Genomic DNA, 19,789 nt, shown 5'->3' on the forward strand with positions numbered 1-19,789 from the left:
TACTTACTTACTTACTTACTTACTTACTTACTTACTTACTTACTTACTTACTTACTTACTTACTTACTTACTTACTTACTTACTTACTTACTTATCAGTGAAAATTGCCTTTCACCACATTATAATCATGCATATTATTGGACACACACATGCAGTATTTTCAAGATTTTTTTGTGAGGGAATTCAGGCTTTGGATTTGATTACTCTGRCAATTTATTGATGGGCATATTCTATACGGTTGGAGGTGCTTTTGTGTTTGATTATTTCAACTTTATATAAGAATGTCTTATTTGATGAAATTTGTGGTTGGTACTTTGAGTAAAAATACAGCAGATGGTACTGACTGAAGCCTGAAAACGTTTAAAAAGTGTATTTCTGAACACTCTGTCCTGAAACCTAGCAGCAGATGAGAAATGAAATTMTTTTCGTTGTCTGACACATTCACCATAGATGTCCATATCCTGACCTTCCGTTGCCTTCTCAGTCACCATATGTTTCACATTTAAACCGTATTTAAAGATTTCCCTGCTTCTCGGTAAACCTCCCACTTTGTCACACAAGCACATGTCAGGTAGCTGAGAAATAAAAACTACTTTTTTATATAAACTCCCTTTTTACAACTGAAAAAACAAGTGATCTCATGTTTTATCTGGCAGCCTTAAACTGTCTTACTTTCTGCTGCCAAGTAGAGCAGCAATCCTCACGACTACTGAAGGACTCTGTGTTTCAGACGGTTGTCTGAGAAGTGTTTCAGAAGGTTAGCTGCTTTCAAAGACACGGTTATCTTCCACTTGACTTCTTAAGAATAGAACTTCAAACAAACAAASTTGGCTTTGAGACATTTTTTGCAGCTCTTTTGGGGCCTTGAGGTAAAATTTCTTTATTTTATTGCCAGATGTTTGGGTTCAAACATGAAAAAATAAATAGTTCAAACTTGATAATCTGTTTGATTAGACAAAAAGGGGGGAAATGATTTAAGGTATTTTCCTGTGTAATGCAGCCTAACATCTGAAGATGACATGGTTTTAAAGATGACATTAAAKATAAGTGAAACAACAAAGCCAGCTGGATGTGAGGCAAGGAGGAAAATAACTCATTTACTGTATCTTGTTATAAGACAATGGATGGAAGATCATTTGGCAGAATTCAGTCACTGAAAGACTGAGTCATACCAAAGGGGATAGTTATTATCTTATGTAAACAGGACATGAGCTAAAATTGAACATTCTTTGAAATAATAGATGGCAAAAAAACSTTTTTCAAACATCCTGTGTGCATGCTTCTGTTTCAAAACAAGCTTGTGGCACTAAATCATATTTTCTTTTGATGTTTTAATTAATGTTTATTCTACAACACAACTCACTTTTTTGTTAAGCCTTCTTTATTTTATCTGTGCAAGTGAGCATCACATCTAATGTGAGTAGAAAAGACTTTCTGTTCAATTTCACCCCATAAAGATGAAAGAGGATTTAATTTTAGTAGGTAATGTTGATTGCAGATTAACCTGAGTCACATAAGCTCAAACAATTAGTTTTATTGTAAATTTTGTTTCTGGAAGATCTGGGTGTTTTTATTCTGAAATAGAAACATTTTTCTTAAATTAGTATAAAAATTCAGATTTGATTAAAGTGAATTGGTCATCTTGTTACTGTAATGCAGTTATTTAACATTCAGGACAATAACAAAATTAACAAAACTTTTCATTCTTGGAGTTTATTTGTTGGAAATAGAATAAACCTGATTGTAAAAGCAGTCCCTTAAAACCAGTATTTAATTAAGCTGCAGAGAACACTGGCTTCTTTTTACCCATTGATTCAAGTGGAGAGCATAAAGTGGTCAGACATTTAATATAATTGTTGTGGAAAAATAACTAAATAATATTGTTTGGGTAAAAATGTGCAGCTTTACTTCTATCAGAGTCGTCCCCACAGCTGTAAGTGCCTTCGATGGGAAAGAAGTGTCAGAATTGGACTGCAGAGCAGCTGAAGACAGTAGTCTGCTCAGATGAATTCTGTTTACTTTGGGAGGAAGGAGAGTTAAGATGTACTAAGGGGAAAAGACAAATAAAAGGAAGCTGTGTTGACCACAATCTGCTTGCATCTGCATAAACAATGCTGCAGACCTCCTTACAGTTTCAGCGAAGGCAACAGTCATCTCTAACATCACAGGCTTTGTCCAGATGTGTAATACTCGTTGCCTTAAAGCTAAAAAATGTGAGTCAGTCTTTTGTGAAACATCAAAACCAGTCCGAGGTGTTGAGCAGGCCTCCTAATTCCCAAAATCTCCCTGTCGTCCATTATCTGTGGACTGTTCTGGAGAAAAAGGTCTGGTCTGTGGAGGCCCCACATTATACAGGACTTAAATGATCTGCTGCTGATGTCTTGGTCTGATACTGCAGGACGTCATCAGAGGTTCTGTGGACTCAACAGGTCAGAGCTGAAGCAGAGGCCTATCAAAGGTCAGACTACTAGAATTAAAGCTGAGAATGATCAGAGTGTTTTACAAAGTAAATGAACAAACACCACTATCACCACCACTATCCTATTTCTATAGTGCAGGGCTATACAACTGGCAGACCGTGGGCCAAATCCGGTCCGCAAGTGATCAGAGTTTGGCCCGCCAATTGGTTCATTCATTTCAAGTCCAAACCCCTGGTTTTTTACTTTAATTAATATAAATTCTTTTAGTTAGACATGTGACCTACAGAAATATCAGAATTTTGTTTAGAAGTTGGTAAAAAATAATTTCTATGAACATCCAAGACGGTTAAAACTACAAGCAGTTAAAGGTAAAATTATGAAAGTGAAAATACAAGTGGTTTAAAGTCAGAGGTGTCAAAACAATATTTGTATAGGAGGCATAATGTGTTCTATTTTTTATATTGTTTCATTATCACTACTTTTATTGCACAGGGTTCTGCATGCTATTATATTCATGGTTATATGCAGCAAAAAATAAACTATTTCAAAGTAACAGATCTTTGTAATCCTTGGTTTATTTACATAATGACTTTGCTGGATGTTCGGTCCCTGAGCTGTTGGCCTTCATTAACTGTGGCCCCTGGAGCAGTTTAGTTGAGTAGCCCTACCTATTGGTGGTACGATACCATATTTTACAAGTATTCATAAAATGCCCCAATACTCAGGAATGATAGCAATACCAGTACTGATACTAGTRTCTGGCATCGATATTGCATTTACTTTGCTGCAGTTCACATTTCAAGTGAAAAGTTTGTCGGTTCCATGTTTAAGAAATGGATACAAGTTGAAAGAAAATCTTATTTTTATTTATTTAAAATGTTGCATCAGTATGTRTCATGCTGTATATTTGATTTGCTCCAGTCAGAGGGGCTGTGGGCCTGTAAGGAAGGAGAGACGCCTTGTTCTAAATAAAAAATTGTGTTTTTAAAGTTAGTGTGTAATGTTTAGTTCTAACTCTGTAAGTACTCTGTGTTGGTATTCGATATTTTCGAGTACCCAAACTGAAGTAAATGGTTTGAACTTGTATAACGCCTTATCAAATCTCTTTGACTCCAAAGCGTTTTACACTTTAATCATTCACACACTGATGATGCTAAGCTACATTGTAGCCACAGCTGCCCTGGGGCAGACTGACAGAGGCAGGGCTGCCATGCATCGGCACCACCGATCTGCCACCATCAGTAGTCAAGGTGGAGGAAGTGTCTTGCCCAACTACTTGTATTTGTACTTGGTTTGAGTARAACTGGTATCAGGGTACCCCATATACTCTTTGTCAAGCGAGACAAAAAAAGTTAGAAAAACTCTGACTAAAGAAACTGATAAAAATATTTTCTTTTAATTTGTGGTAAACCAAACAAATTGAGATTTTGTGTAGATGGTATTAAAATGTTCATTTTATTGAATAAAGTATTGATCTATTATTGATCTGTTATAAGTTTCATGTGGCACCAGAATTCAACAAAACTGTTCAAATAATCATGGCTGTTTTTTTATTTTTTTTTTCAGAATTTTTAAGCAGCAAGTCATTTTTCGGAACAAATAAACAAACTTTGTTTTCCGTTCTCATCCCTCAGAATCGTTTCATCCCTGAAGGAGCTTTGGAAATTCATAATGGTGGGCAGAATGCTCGCTTTGGCTCGTCCCTCGCTCCTGTCCCCGATCTCAATGGTGATAGCTTTAATGACTTGGTGGTGGGCGCTCCGCTGGAAGACGACCACAAAGGAGCCATTTATGTTTTCTTCAGCCAGCACAACAGAATCCTGCGCAAATATAAACAGGTAGGGTTTGTTCAAACAATAAATTATTCATTTTATCCTTTCTGACCACATTTACTTTTCATTCAAATGTAGAACTTGACTTATCACTTTCATAAGCAGCAAAGTGTTTAGAATACTTTAATTTCAGTCTTTTTATTTATTTATTTATTTATTTATTTATTTATTTATTTATTTATTTGGTCCGTTTTGCTACACAGAGCTTTTCTGGCCCTGAATGGATCAGATATTTGCTTGAACCAAAATACTAATACACCTTTCAAGGAAATAAATCTGGCAGCTGGAAAAGTCCTAACACCTTTACACTAGCACGTGTTTGTGAGAACAAATAATACAAATAACTTAGTGCTTTATTTTTGCATCWATGTAATAAACTCTGATTAATATTGTTCCAAAAACTTATTTTGCAACAAGCATCATTCATTTTGAAGATACACTGAATCTTGAAATGGTATGCTAATGCTGCAGGTTTAATCCCAGGTTGTGTCAGGATTCAGGAAGGCCATTTGATGGTAAATGGCTTGAACTTATATAGCGCCTTATCAAGTCCACTTGGACCCCAAGGCCCTTTACACTTCAGATATTCACCTATGCACACACASTTTCACACACTGAGCTGATGTAAAATACAGTATATCCCAAATTTAATCAAATACGTTGTGCAGATTTGTTTGTCTTGTTTAAAATAAGGTATTAGTTGCAAACAGGTAAAAGTAAGAAAATAGAAAAGCTTAAAAGATTTAAGAAATACTTTTGTTTTTCAGTAAGAAACAGAAGTTATTTTTTATTTTTCTTTTAAAATGTGTATATTTCTACTGAAATGACAGCAGTATGTTAGAAACATAATTGCAGCAACAAGACAGTTCCAGAAAATGTTTATGTTTCCTGATGCTATATTTACATGAAAAAAAGCTTYAATAGTTACTTGATCGATGTCAGTGTGAACTGTTGTTACCGTCGTTGTAAAKCCTGTTCTCAGTTTTCTTCTGTCTGGTTTTCAGAGGATAGCAGCTGTAGATTTGGCTGCAGGCCTGCAGTACTTCGGTCGCAGTATTCACGGCACAATGGACATGAATGATGACGGTTTGGTGGACCTGGCAGTGGGTTCTCTTGGTGCTGCTATTCTTCTCTGGTTTGTACATCACCCAAAAACTATTACTGCAACTTTGTTTTAAACAGCAAAGCAGCTAAATTAACTAAATAAAAACTGCACCTTATATGAAAGATTTTTTTTATTATTAATGTAAGAATCTCATTGTTTCATTTTAAGTAAGTGCAGTTGATGGATCGGTCTGATCCGTCTCACCTTTGTTCCCTCACAGGTCAAAGAGTGTCGTGCGAATTTATACCACCGTCAGGTTTGAGCCCAATAAGATTAACATCTTTGTGAAAGACTGTCAGAGAGGTGGCAAAGACGTGACCTGCATGTCAGTCATTGTATGTTTCAACATCACCGCCAGGACAGCCATTCCACCCACACAGGAAATTGGTAAGCCTGTATAAATAACCAGCTTCAGCAGAAGCATCTGAGTCAAGTTTTAGACTTTTTACCCTGCCCAAGCTGAACAAACCATATTTCATCTGTCAAAGATGAAGAGCGCCTTGCATATTTTACAACCTAAAAAAAGAAAACAAGTCCTGACCAAAGAAATAATGTGTTTATTTTCATTGGCGACAGACATTTTGAGGTAGAGCATGGCAGCATGAWCATGTGAGAAAAGGCCTTCATTTACTGTATCTTGACGCGTATCATTCAAGTCCTGCAAAACTTTTCAGCATGCAAAAGCCTATAAAAACAATGATGGCTACTTTTATTTAGAGTGGCGCCGAAGAAAAAAAAATGTGTGTGTGTGTGTGTGTGTGTGGGGGGGGGGGGRGTTCTTTATTAGCCGTAAGAGATTCTGATCTCACTGCTTTGCCTCTGCCAAAGCTAAAGCCTTGCTGTAGCCTTGAAAACTGGAGCAACTGCACTATTTTGCTGGTATTAAATGTCCTTTTTAGTGTGTTGGAGCAGCATCTACTCTTTTCATCAGTTTAATTTGGTTTTATTTGGCCTGCTGTTGAGACTGGTGACAGCTCTCAGACAAATCAAGCTTACRTACGGGTGCTGTGACACCAGACGTGACCCACTCTGAAGCACAGGCTCATCTGCTCACAATTTCTCCTAGAAGCTGTAATGACAGGGTCCAGTTTCACTGTTTATCAGGAGGAGCGTGTTCTGAGTTAACCCTCTGACATCTTTATCAAATCCATTATCTGCACCAAAACAGAWTTTGATGAAGAACAGTTGAGTTATCTTGTCTTCGATGCTTGGATCCTGTGGAACTCATTTATTTGACTTTCCTGTCGTCATGTCTGCTAGTAATGCATGGCAGATGCGCTGGTGATTGTGAGGTTTTTGTGGCCTTCCGTCTCGATTAAGTGAATCTAGTTTAAATAAATGTCTGTTTACAATATTTCTGAGTTGTGAAGAAATAGCCAAGATGTTTTTTGYATTCTTTTTGTAGGTTTTGAAGTTATTTAACTGGCAACGCAGTCTAGCTCCATAAATCCTATAAAGCTACAACATGAAAAAGAACAAAAAGTTTCAGATGTGACGTTGATACTTATTGGTGCTATGGTGAGAATTCCAGTTTATCTCACATCTGCTTGAGTAACACATTAGGATTTCTGCCTTTTTTCAAAATTTTGACCAATTCTCTTGAAGTATATTTATACACATCATTTCATTTAACAGATTTTTTCCTCATGTCACGACAACACAAAGCTGTAAATAACTTAAAAAAAATTCTGAAGCCTTAAGGTTTGGATTCTTGTATTTGATAGTTGCACATTCAACATGTTCAAAGTTTCACATTTTTACATAGTAATCTTCTCTATCGCTCCAACAGGGATCAAATATAACGTGTCCATTTTGGAGAGACGCTTCAATCCTCGAGCCATCTTTGATCACCCAAATAAGCTGCAGCTCCAAAACCTGACGCTCTTTCCGGGGGAAGAAACCTGTGAACACTTTTATTTCCAYGTCATGGTGAGGCTAACAGTGAGGGGTGCTAATTTCACATGGAAGCACACAACCACTGTTTTGGAAATGCAGATTTGTATGTGGCCTTTTTTTTAATACTGATTATTTATCAGGTCAGTTCTATTGAGGAAAAAAAATGGATATTTGTAGTTTTAGTAACCAGAGCCCGATTTGTGGYATTGAATTTCTTCAAAGACATGTTCAGTTTCTTAGAAGTGAAATATCACACTCAGTGGTTAAATTAGACACAAAAGAGTAAATCCACTGGCTAATCTTTGAATGTGCTGTTTTCTATTAGGAGACCACAGATTATGCAAGACCCATAGTGTTTGCAGTGGAAGTGGGGCTTCAAGATTCAGACCAGGGACCAGTTCTGGATGATAGCTGGCCTTCTCTGGTGAAAACAGAGGTAAATGTCATTCTTTTTAAGCTATAAAAATACAAAAATGGCTCTTTAAAGGGTCAGGTCATGAAAAGGCCACATTTTTRGCGATTGAATGCATTTTGTTGTGTACTTTTAGTCTCTACAGAAAAGTTGAATTTAGTCTCTCCTGGTACTGTGTAGATATCTTTATATTCTGTTTGGGTTATACTTTTCAATCTGTTCAATTTTCTTTATTTTTGATGACATTTGGGTCAGGCTCTGGCTCCAAAATGTGAGACTGGATGGACAAGTCTTCTGTTGTTGACGTCTTTGAATTAATTTGTAAATWAAAAGTTTCTTCATCGTTATATAGACGTAAAACCCTTTACTAAACTAGAATGAACGCTCTGGAAACTGGACGGGGGCGGGGTGTGAAGCGTCTCGTTCGGATTTAAAGAGACAGCCTCAAAACGAGTTGATCTGAGACACACCTTGGAAAAGAGGTGGAAGAGGGGCTTGTGGAGTTACAAKAAGGATGAATTCAGACCAGAGCATTGCAGTTTCACTATATAGACCTCAACTGAATGAAATTTGAAAAAAAGATTTTAAACTATTATTTTTCTACTTTAACCTTTTAACCAAAAGTAACTTTTTTTGCACCAGCTGCCCTTCTGGAATGGTTGTGATGAAGATGACAACTGCATGCCAGACCTGTCACTGCAGAGCTCCACCAACCTGATGACTCGAAGGTATGCACATGCACATTGTCACATATAAGACAAGGCAGAGAAAGAAGTTCCACATCTATAGTAAAAAAAAAGTCTTGGATTTTATTTTCCTCTCTTTCTCTCAGTCAGTTCTGTGCTCGCTCTGTTCGGTCTCATGGTGCTTTCTGCCGTCATCAAAGTGACGGAGGAATGGGGAGTTTGCTGCGGGTGCTTGAGGGAAACACAAGAAGATTCTTGCTGGACATCAAACTGGAAAATAAAGGAGAGAATGCCTACAATGCTCAGCTCAACATCACCGTCACTCCCAATCTACGCTTCTCTAGTCTCATCGTCAAAGTACGCCATCTTCTTCCTAAACCCTTTGTTTTGTTATKAAGAACATTATTTCTCAAAATTAGTGATTCTGTTTCATTTTAACCATGAGATAAGGAACATGAGCTACAAGTGTTGCAATACAAAACAAGTGTTCTTTTCACAATCCAGGATACATCTGATATTAAGATTGATTGTTACACGGAGGACAGAATAAATAACGAGAAGATCTGCAACATCAGTGCACCATTTATGCGAGCCAAAACACAGGTGAGGCGAGCATTTTTACTGAGACTGAAAATGAAAATGTGTGTTTATAAAATCCTCCTTTTCATTCTGACAGCTGTGGTGAAAACAACTGAGTCTGTTTGAGGCTTAGTGTRGTATGTAACGAAGTAACAGGAAATGAACAGACACAAAAAGTTGATAAATCAAGTATTTACTCTCGAGGAACCATTAAAGTTTTGAGTGCCGTGTTTCTCATATTGTTAGCGATTTGAAATCGTTCARAGACAGGCTGATTCATTTTCTTAATTTAGAAAATGTATATTAGCTACCTTAACCAGCAAATTACATGAAATGTTTTATAGCTTTAAAAAAAAGAAAAACAATCTATTATTTTATGCATGTGGCTTATTACAAACAAAAGGTCTGCTCCAAAGTGCTGGACAACAAAAGAAAGGCGACATAAAACAATGAAAATACCAATAAAAACCTCTAAAAACAGATTATTAAAGAGAATGTAAAAGGTTTCCATAAAAATGAAAAATAAAACAATCAAAATAAAGATTAAAAAATTAACTTATTCAGAGTCAGATGTCAGTGAGTAGAAGTGATCTTTAAGAGCACATTAAAGTTTTCTAAGGTCTGAGCAGATTTTTTTGTCTTGAAGATGAAATTTATTCCACAGATTAGGAGCAGCAACTACAAAAGTGCAACCATTGAACTAGAAATGACTAAAACAAGCATGTGGTTCTTCAACAAACAAGACTTGCTATTAATCCCACTTCTGTCACTACATATTAGTTATTTGATTTTTAATTGTTGCTTTTGATTTGAGATATGATGATAATTTGATCAACATGCCTCATGCAGGCCTTCTTTGTGGTTTTATTTTTCAGTAGTATTTGATGTGTTAGTGTCAAGAATCAACTTCATTCTGTAAGAAAACAAAAGCACTTAAAAAAACTGGAAGCTTAAAACATATTTCACATCCTTACAAGCCCTGCCATGACTCAGAAAGAAACCTGCTTGTGTTTAAAGCATTTTTAAGTTGTAATGTTCACTTGTAATATTCCTCTAAAATCAGAACGCACGATTTTCATCTTGTACTTAACTTTAAAAACATTTTAAACCAAGTCATTTATTTATTATTGAATTATTAGGTAATTACAGAACATAAAAAAACACAAAATATCCCCCCTTTCTTCTTTATCTTTAATGCAGCGGGTGAGACTGAGTGAAAAATACCTGCGTTCTTTATCTCTCATCTGTTTCAGATTCTCACATTCAATTCTGCTGCTTCTGAGCTTTTCAACGAGCTTGTAATGTCAACAATATTTACAGGGTTTTGTACTTTTCTACGTACTTTGGCGGATGAATCTGTGGTTTATTTTTAAGAGGGCGATGTTTAAATAAACCTTGAAAGGATTAGCGCTGATCGTACATCAATTTCTGCAAATAAAAGCAGCTCCACTGTGTTTTTARATGCAGGCCAAGTTTCCAGTGATGTTGACAGTCTGTTTTATTTTATGCTTGCACAAAGTTAGCAGACAAATACTGTAGAAATTAAAGATTGATCGGAAAGGGTTCATGAATTGTTCTAACCGTATAATTATCGAACACAACACTCATCTCTGGGGCAACAAAGACATCCCCACATTTCTCTGCGGTGCTCTCCAACAGCTGAACTGGTCACCCTTTAAATCCCTGTGTGACTCATACCCAGCTTCCAGAGCCACGGAACTGAACTGAACCTGGTCAAGAGTCTGTTTTTAAAATGTGGCAAATGTTAAAGTGGCCGGACTGTKCACCCTTCTCAGCTGAAGGAAAAGAGGGAGGGAAAAAAGACGTTCTTCACTTTTGTTCAGTGTAAAACAAAACTTCATGAACAATTCAGCACATGCAGATCTGAAAATGACACGCTGTGTATGTGTGGTGAGTTTCCCACTCCTTGGGCTTTCTGTTTATTTGCAGACGTTGGTGGCCATGGATTGCAGTTCATGTTTTTGAGGTGTACTGGATTTATTTGGGCCTCTGTCCAAACCTAAAAAAAAAATGTTTGTTGATCTGCTTTTTCTAAAGATCTGGCATTAGTAAATGGTGGTAAGTGTGGTTTTGATAAAGAGAATGGGTTTTCTTCAAGAAGACAGATAAAAGCAAACTAATTGTTCTGTGTAGCTGTTTGACAACTGACAATCAGCGTGTCATTCAGCTGGATTTACACAATCTGAATTAGGGAGGCAGCCAAACTGCATCAGTTCAGAGGAGTGAAACATGATGCGTAATCTGGCTCTCAATCATTTCTTCCCACAACAAACCATATCTTCCAAACCCCAATTAACTGTGTATGTTTGCTTTTGCTTGTATTTYTCATTTCACTTTTTTAAAGAAACATCACTCATTTATTTTCAAAATATTCTCTATTTTCGGATGCTGGTGAAACTTTATAGCATTTGGTTACATAAAGAGGTCACCATCTTGTATCGGTGGTTAGTCAAGTACGAGTCAGTGTCTTTGGAGGAGCGAAGCTACGGTACCCTTGTTACGCATTCCTCTGTGGTCAGACAGGACCCATCAGGACTTCATTACAGCCTGGAGGAGTGTAAACAACAGTCAGCTTGACTTTATGCATGCTCTGTTGCCAATCAAACCCCCTCCTCTGCTAGTCTGACTTGGATTGTCCTGTTTTTGTTGCRGATTTGTTATCATATTCCAATTATTAACGCACTCATCTTCAGCTTTTCCTTCTTTACTGTTGCTTTCTTTKTACTCTTCTCTATAGCTCCACTTTCCTCAGAAAGATCAGTGTGTGTGTTTCTGTGTGTGTGTAKTTGTTGGAAAGACTCTGGATTTCTTTGAGCAACACCAACTGTATAATAAACAGCCTGGGGTTAAATCTTGGGAAGACAACGGGTTTTTGCAGACTTTACTCCCTAATAATAATGCAGGGTCTTTACTGCTGGAGGGGATCTAGTACGTACTGTATACAACAGTTTTGAAACATGTGCTTTTATTGTTTATTTAGTTTTTAAAACTAGCCATGTACCCATGGTGGATTTATGCTTCTAATCTCCGTTCTCCTTTGGACAGGTATCGTTYCGCCTGGAGTTTGAGTTCAGTCCTATTATCCTGCTGGATCACCTCAGAGTTATCCTCAAAGCCACCAGGTTTGGACATCATTTATGTAGCTTAGTGCATTTTCAGTTCCTTGCCATTCAAATGGTGTCTCTGTTTGTGTGGAGACAGGTCGGTCTCATACTCAACTACAACATCTCAGTAAAAACTGTTTTATTCATRATGTTTGAACATTTTTTTGTCTTTCAACAGCGATGGTGAGGAAACAAACCCAACAGATAACTCCAATGATATCTATTACTGGCTAAAATACGAAGGAGACCTTCTATTTACAAAGTTTGTCAATTCTTTTACACTTCTTACCAAATAGTGATTGTTTTTGAAGCTCTTGTTATAATTTCAGTAGCCATAAACTTGGAAAATACTGGATTTCATTGAAGCACTAAGTTGGAATGTAAACTTAAAGTCACAATGTGTCTCTGGTGTTTGTTTTTTCTTTTTCTTTGAAAGGGATTCAAACCCGACTCGGTACGAGATCAAGTCAGAGCTCTCGCTGGAGGAGCCTGGAGTTATCGGCCCTCCTTTTAACTTCACTTTCCAGGTGAGAGTCATTTTTTATCATCTCTGACTTTAATACCAAAAAAAAAAAAAAAAGACATTGCCTGGGAATAATTTACACAATCTATTCTTTGCGGTGTCTCAGATTAAGAACCTTGGATACTTTCCAGTAAGGAATTTACAGCTGAACATCGAGATCCCAGAGATGACAAAAAATGGGAACCGGCTCCTGGAAATATTTGACCTGCATGTTGACCAGGTGAGTTGGGAACTGAAAAGGTAGGCTTGTGTTTTGCAATGACTGTGTTGAGATTTAACAGTGAACTTCAGACATCTGATACTAAACAGAATGAATTATGAACCTAACAGTGGTGTATTATAACACCTCACAAATAGGTTTGATATGCAGGTCAAGAACAAGCTTATGATCCACGCTGAAGACATGGAAATATAAATATGCAGGAATTACAAGTATATTGTTGAAGGGTCACGGGTTTGTTGTCATGGTTTCTTTTTTGATGTTCAGGTTTTGTTTCAGTGTGCTCATTGTTTGTTATACTGTATACTAAAGTTTAGGATTGAATGTTTGTGTCATTTTTGTTAAGTCTATTGATTTCCTCAGTTGGCTTTGTTCTCACTACTACCTCACCACCTGCTTTAATCCCTGACCTGKTAGCCTCATCAACTACCCCTGACTGTGTATTCTGTATTATCCTTGGTTTCTCACTCAGTTTGTCAGATCCCCCTGATAATTCCTGCTCACTACTTACTTGGGGGCTACAGTAGCTCAGTGGTCTTGTAATCCTGAGTCTGCAGGTTTGAGCCCAGGTTGCTTCAGGAAAAGGCAACCCTGCAGAAGGAAGCATCTAAAAGAAAAAAAAACTGCATCCCACATAGCAAAATTTGTCTGGCCCACACAATGCACCAACACTCGGCCAAAATACTGCAAAGAATGATTGGTGGCCCAGAAGTGGTTTGACAGAGGTGGTCCATGCATGGGCTACCACCATATAAATCAAACCACAACTGGGCCAGTTGTGGCACATACCATCTTAAAACAGTGCTATCATTGGCAGACCTGGCCCACATCAGGTTAACAAGCCACTTGTTGTAACAGCAATGATAGTTTGACACCAGATCTGGCCCACATCTTTTTCTTTGTGGGATGTCGTGTTTCCGTTTGGATTTACAATTTAGATTATTTTAGATTATTTAATACTAATTCTGAATCCTGAACATTCCTCCTCCTAGTCCTGCATCTGAGTCACATCATGACTATGACACCTGCTCAAAGCTGGCTTATTAAGTTATGTTTCTAAAAAGAAAAAGAAAAAGTATAAAATAATCTAAACCCCAAATAACCCAGCACTCTAGGAAGAAATACAGTGGCACACCATAATTAAACAGTACAATTAATTAATTGTTTTATTAATAATTCTGAACTGAAAAATTGGCTAATGATACACTATTTAGTGCTGCTATCCAAAAGTTTCCTGCATATTTCTATTTGCTGCGCTTTAAGTTTGGTGAGTGTTTATAAATGTTTAACGGCTTAWATTGATTAGAGGTTTACTGTTAAGAGGTGGGTTTCTTTAATTTGCTTGTTTTACAGTTCCTCATTTTTTTCTCTTTAACATTTTAATCAATTATGTAGTACTGACTAGTTCTTGAATACGATAAAGCTGATAAAAAAAACTGAATAACTGAATAAAAATATAGGAACTGACAAATCAAGGCTTGTGCTAATTTGGCTAATCTACGCTAACTACATGGTCAGCCACTAAAATCACAGAACAGATAAACCAAATAATTATTTCTCCTCTTGTTTGTAATTTTTTCGTCAAGAGTATGACTTTATTGTTTCTCAGCCGGAATAAGACTTCATAACACTAAATTAAATTTTCTTTCCCCTGTCACTCCTCAGAGAAACGGCACACACTGTTTACCTCCTCAGCATATAGCAGAGAGCAGAGCTTCACCTGAGGATCTCTCCCGTTTCTTCCGCTTGGTAAAAAAATCAGTAAAATMTTTCCRCWAAAATATTTGTCTTTTGCACTTTGCCCCTGATCTTTTGTTTCTTTACGTAGAACCGATCCAACACACTGACTCTGCCGATCCAGTGCACAGTCAGTGTGGTTTCCCACAAAGAGATTGCAGTCAGAATCACAGGAGCGCTGAGGATAGATACGTTACACGCAGTGAGTTTCAACCCGAAACATTCGCATGCTGAGCTGWATTCAGATTCTAAATTATTTTCTGTGCCGTGGCGTGCACTGTGTTTTAAAAAGCAACTGCACGTTTTGCCTTCCTCTCCAGCTGAAGTTTAAAATCCTGGAGCTGGTAAGCAGTGCATCAGTGGAGCTGCCCTCCTCCAGCCCCATGTTTCTACATGAAGAGAGGCCTGTCAGACACGTGAGTCAACAACGGTTCCTGTTGTAAACCGTCTCTGGCCTGGGTTTGACCCGGTTCAAAACACAAGCGTCATGTTTTAAGTATATTTAGTCTCACTCTGTTTTTTATTTACTTAGCAAAATAAACTTAAAAAAAAACTATTTGGATGACCCAAAAAAGGGAAATGTTTTCTCTTAAGGTTATTGTACTAACTTATTTCTTCACTGTGGCCACATTTTTTTTTGATAGAGGATTAGTTTTTTTCTGAAGATATACAAGGCAGACCACAATTAAAGAGGAACATGTTCAGATGGAAAAGCTTTAGTTTGAACACTCAAGCTGTGTGGTGCTTAGGGACCGAAAGGACCAGCGGCACAGAAAAAAGAAGCCAAACATTAATCTTTGCTGCCATCTGTTGGTCATTACTGGGGGTTCATTAATGATTCTTAATTTATGATCTTTTTACTTTAAAAAATGTTGACTTAGAGAAGAAGTATTTGTTTTGCTGCATAACTTATATGTTATTTCTGATTATAATAAAATTTAAATAATAAGACCCTAAAAGTTGTAAGTTCAGTTAAAGCGTGGTTATTGATTAATTAATTGATTATTATTTTGTTCTCTGACTATAGACTGGGTTTGACTATACAACAAATTTTAAAAGGAGAATGTGAAGTATTAAACAATAAATTGTTTAGTTAATGTCCTCAGCATTAAAATAAGGAATAGTAAACATTCTTGCCTTTGGGTCCAGTTTTAACTGTTTAACTTTATTTCAAATTAATTCATTATTTGACACCAAAGTGAAGCCAAATTGGTGATAAAAAAAGAAGCAATTTATAAATATCAAAAACATTTACTTTTCCATTTGTATAATCTCACTTTGTAACTTTCAATGAAGGGTCTGCWGTAAACAATCATTTAAAAAAGCTGTAATTCTTTTAAAATCTGTTGTGAATATTCTTGTTTTGTACAGCCACAAGAAATATTTGAACTGATTATACAGAATAAATCTCATTAGCTCTTCATATTTGAATATTAACACTTCTCTTACTGTCACAGGGCTACTTAATTATAAGAATTTAATTCCAGTTGTTTAAATTAATTATGGTAAAGTCTTTGTTAAGGAGAGTAAGATGAATTGTTTAATCACTTTATTACAGCTGACATAGAGAAATGACTTGTTTTTACTTCATCTTACCTGGCAGATAATCCTGGAGATCAGGAAGGAAGGAGATTATAGAATCCCTATCTGGATTATTATTGGCAGCACGCTGGGAGGACTCTTATTGTTAGCTCTTCTCAGTCTGGCCCTGTGGAAGGTGAGTTTTCATGAAGAAAGCATCAGCTGCCAGATTTACATGCATGTCTAATGATCTTTTTTTTAATTCTGCAAATAGACTGCCTGCCCAAAAAAATGTTGCCACCAAAAAAGAAAAGGTCACACACTCTAATATTTTGTTGGACCTCCTTTAGCTTTGATTACGGCACACATCCGCTGTGGCGTTGTTTGGTTTGGGTAAGCTTCTGCAACGCTACAAGATTTATTTCCATCCAGTGTTGCATKAATGYTCCACCAAGATCTTGCATTAATGATGTTAGAGTCTGACCGCTGCACAAAGCCWTCTCCAGCACATCTCAAAGATTCTCAGTGGACTCTGTGGAGCCAATCTGTGGAAATGATGTCTCATGCTCCTTGAGCCACTCTTTCACAATAAGAGCCCGATGAATCCTGGCAGTGTCATCTTGGAAWATGTCCGTGTAATAACAATTGTCATTTAGTCACTGTAACACATTTTCATCTCCTTCCCGTTGAAAACTTGTCATTTTTTTTACAGCAGCACATCTTTATAAAGATTGTGTTAATGTAAAACTCTGTTTTTGTAATAGTATGTGTTGCTCTGTGCAAAGCGTGAAAATATAAATATATATAAAACAAACATAGTTTCAGGTTATATGAAAGAGTGTTAAAATCACACAGCCCAAAAGTTCTGATTTTAATCTCAAAACTTTTTATAGGAGTAATAGCGTTATGTAATTGTGAAGGTCGTACTAGAGTTTTGTGAAATGTGAGTTTTATAACATATGCCACTTTAAACAGGCATTTCCAATTACTTGGAAATAAAAAAGTGATTCTTTGTGTAACTTAAGTTTTAGCAACTTAAATAGCTCAATGTTCATTTTCTCTGAAACAAGATCTGCTGTGATAATTACACGTATGATGAAATCTCACGTTTGCTTTTGCTTTGTTTTGTTTTTATGTCCACAAAAACATAACTTCAAACTTATTTCTGAGTGGAAAAATATATATAGCATGTTGTCAGATAAACAGTTCAATTAGGCTCCCATAAGTTTAGTAAATTAAAAATTAAATAAAATCAGGAAACCATTCTAAAAACTTGTAGAATACATACTTTATAATATACTCCAACTGGGATGACTGGCATTGCTACATTGTTTACCACCTCCTTAAGCCTCTCCTTAAACTGGCTGACGAGTCCTGGGTGTTTCCTCTTGATATGGAATTTTAGATTCATCACACGTCCCTTTAACAGTGGTATTTTTGGGTTGGCACAGAACACACTGAAGGTGCAGGGTGTTTTCAGTGGCCTTATCCCTCTATTCAAAAACAAAACAGTGCTCCAGACTGGTCCACGTGTGAGACTCACCTGCAGCTGACCTGTTGTTGTAGAGTCTACACACAGTTCATCCGCAGGCTGAACCAAAACGCTGCTTTCACCTTCCATATCAACAACTGAACTGGAACAGAAACAGATTAGAAAACTTCAGATTTCCACAAAGCTTCATTGATCATTGCAGTGTCGACCAGTCACTTCTTGTCAGCCATCTTCCAGCCATCCATTAAAAAAAAAATGTGAAAATCTTTATTGAGCTAAAAGTTTACAACACAACCATCCAGGTAAATGAGCAGATTTGGTACAGAAAAATTAATTGAGYGGAAGTTAGGAGCAATAAAYSTTTAYAAAGTTATTGCAAATACAAATAYGCTCAGCAAAATATTAGTTCCACCATTAGTGGATGAGCAGAAGAGTAGAAGTGTGCCCACCACAGGTGCCATCATAGGTGTCTAACTTGGTCTTGATCTTTGCTCTCGTCTTCTGCCCTTGTACTTAGTTCCTCAGGGCTTTTCAGCAGGGCTTAGTACCCATAYTCAGATGGTGGGGATAATGAAATATCCCCCTGACCTGTCATCCTGGCTCCTTCTTGCCAGAACCTCTTAGTTGTACCTCATCAATCTCTAGGTGTGATAGCAGATTTCTTWAGCAGATGTTGGAACACAGACAGTCTGGATGTWGAGTAGTTCCCACATCCTTCCCATATAACCCTTCTCTCYAGGCTTGCATTCCAGCAGAGTTACGTTCTCTTTCCTCTTCCGTGAATGTCTTGTTCTAGGAGCTCATTTCTCCTCAGAACATCCTGGTCCCCCTGACCCCACCACCACCATCTGACTCAGACCTTGTTAATCTAGGCAACGTCTGCGCTGGCATCATAAACCTCGTGTGGCTTTACTTGATGTCTGACCTGTTGTTTGACTGCTCTCTCACCCAGCTCGGGTTCTTCCAGAGGCAGAAGCGGAAAGAGAAGGACGAGCAGGAAGCCAACGGGAAGGTGGCTGAAGAGCGGTAACGCAGGGTGAGGGCTCCCAGCAGACACCTYTCCCACAGAGGACACTCAGGGACCAGATCGCCTCCCCACTGCTCCCCAGCGCCACAGCGGCAGCACCTWGGTGGCGTCACAGGACCACGGATGCAAGGCTTATTCAGTGCACTGGACCTGTCCTACAACATAGCCCCCGACCTTTGAGTCGGCCTTGTCTCTCTCACATAACATTCCTGCACTGCTACAATACTGGATCTGTTTTTACTGACGTATTCCACACGTTCGTTTCTAAATGTCTGAAGAGCAATGGGACGAATTTTGATTTGTTTCGAAAAGTTTGGACTTTTTTCATCTTTGTGGCTGAAAAACAGTCATTTCCTGTTTAATCTTTTCATGATGTGTATTTATTTAACTTTTATTAAACATGAAAAAAGCTGGTATTACATAAAAAAATTAAAAATAAGGGTGACGCCACCCTATAGGTTTATAAATGTAAAAATGTTGTAATGTATATTGAATTTAATGTTTAAACGTTGTTGTCTTTTTATATCTGGAACATCATCATTCATAATTTAAGAAGAAACAAAACTCAATTGAAGCTTTTTGGTGTTTAACTTTTTAAATATTTTTTACAAGCAGACTTTTTTATTCTACAGCTAGGAAAACACACAAGATTGTCTTTAAACATTTTGATGCACTTTTTAAATAATATTGACTTTGTAAATAGCCAAGTGCCTTTTAATATCCTTTTCATATTTGTTTATACAATTTTTCCACATTACATATGGCACTTCCTTTTTAACTTAAGAAAAGCATCCACAAGTGATGGGATTATTACAGTATGAGACAATTTCATGCCTTTTACATGCACTGCATCAGAGCATAGGGCGTGCATCAAAYACTGACAGCAATTCTTCAAGATTACATGAGTGGGGTGTGGGGGAGTTACTATGTACAGTATATTCCAGGCACATAGTTCAATTCTGTACCACAATCAAGTAACTGTGTTACCTTCAGTTATAAAAACACTGTATACCCAAAATAAATTTAAATTTGCATCATAGTCATCTAAATATCTTGAAATTGGCCTCTGTCTCTTCAAGAACCTTCCTACCGTTTCAGACACTCCCACTTCAGCACGTCTTCACAGCAACATTTTGGTGGAGGGGTGCTCTGTGGGGCAGACTGAGCTCCAGGGAGGAGCTTTCAAACGAATGAGTCAAAGCATCACCCTGAGT

At 37.3% G+C, this 19,789-nt stretch overlaps 1 protein-coding gene across 2 annotated transcripts in view; it reads left to right on the forward strand.

The window, feature by feature from the left end:
* The window catches only part of itga11a (integrin, alpha 11a), a 57,490-nt gene extending 37,916 nt beyond the window's left edge, over nucleotides 1–19,574 (forward strand). For both annotated transcript variants that reach the window (XM_014001563.1, XM_014001564.1), the window contains 17 exons: nucleotides 4,055–4,258; nucleotides 5,257–5,387; nucleotides 5,578–5,744; nucleotides 7,147–7,286; nucleotides 7,579–7,689; nucleotides 8,308–8,393; nucleotides 8,498–8,708; nucleotides 8,856–8,954; nucleotides 11,997–12,073; nucleotides 12,234–12,317; nucleotides 12,492–12,582; nucleotides 12,685–12,798; nucleotides 14,464–14,547; nucleotides 14,627–14,737; nucleotides 14,856–14,951; nucleotides 16,139–16,252; nucleotides 18,501–19,574. In XM_014001563.1, the coding sequence (XP_013857017.1) occupies nucleotides 4,055–4,258; nucleotides 5,257–5,387; nucleotides 5,578–5,744; nucleotides 7,147–7,286; nucleotides 7,579–7,689; nucleotides 8,308–8,393; nucleotides 8,498–8,708; nucleotides 8,856–8,954; nucleotides 11,997–12,073; nucleotides 12,234–12,317; nucleotides 12,492–12,582; nucleotides 12,685–12,798; nucleotides 14,464–14,547; nucleotides 14,627–14,737; nucleotides 14,856–14,951; nucleotides 16,139–16,252; nucleotides 18,501–18,578 (1,998 nt within the window). In that variant the 3' untranslated portion in view covers nucleotides 18,579–19,574. The remainder of the gene's footprint in view (nucleotides 1–4,054; nucleotides 4,259–5,256; nucleotides 5,388–5,577; nucleotides 5,745–7,146; nucleotides 7,287–7,578; nucleotides 7,690–8,307; nucleotides 8,394–8,497; nucleotides 8,709–8,855; nucleotides 8,955–11,996; nucleotides 12,074–12,233; nucleotides 12,318–12,491; nucleotides 12,583–12,684; nucleotides 12,799–14,463; nucleotides 14,548–14,626; nucleotides 14,738–14,855; nucleotides 14,952–16,138; nucleotides 16,253–18,500) is intronic.
* Nucleotides 19,575–19,789: the final 215 nt, after the last annotated feature.

This window comes from Austrofundulus limnaeus, unplaced genomic scaffold (genome assembly GCF_001266775.1).
Source record: "Austrofundulus limnaeus strain Quisiro unplaced genomic scaffold, Austrofundulus_limnaeus-1.0 Scaffold9, whole genome shotgun sequence".
Classification (NCBI taxonomy): domain Eukaryota; kingdom Metazoa; phylum Chordata; class Actinopteri; order Cyprinodontiformes; family Rivulidae; genus Austrofundulus; species Austrofundulus limnaeus.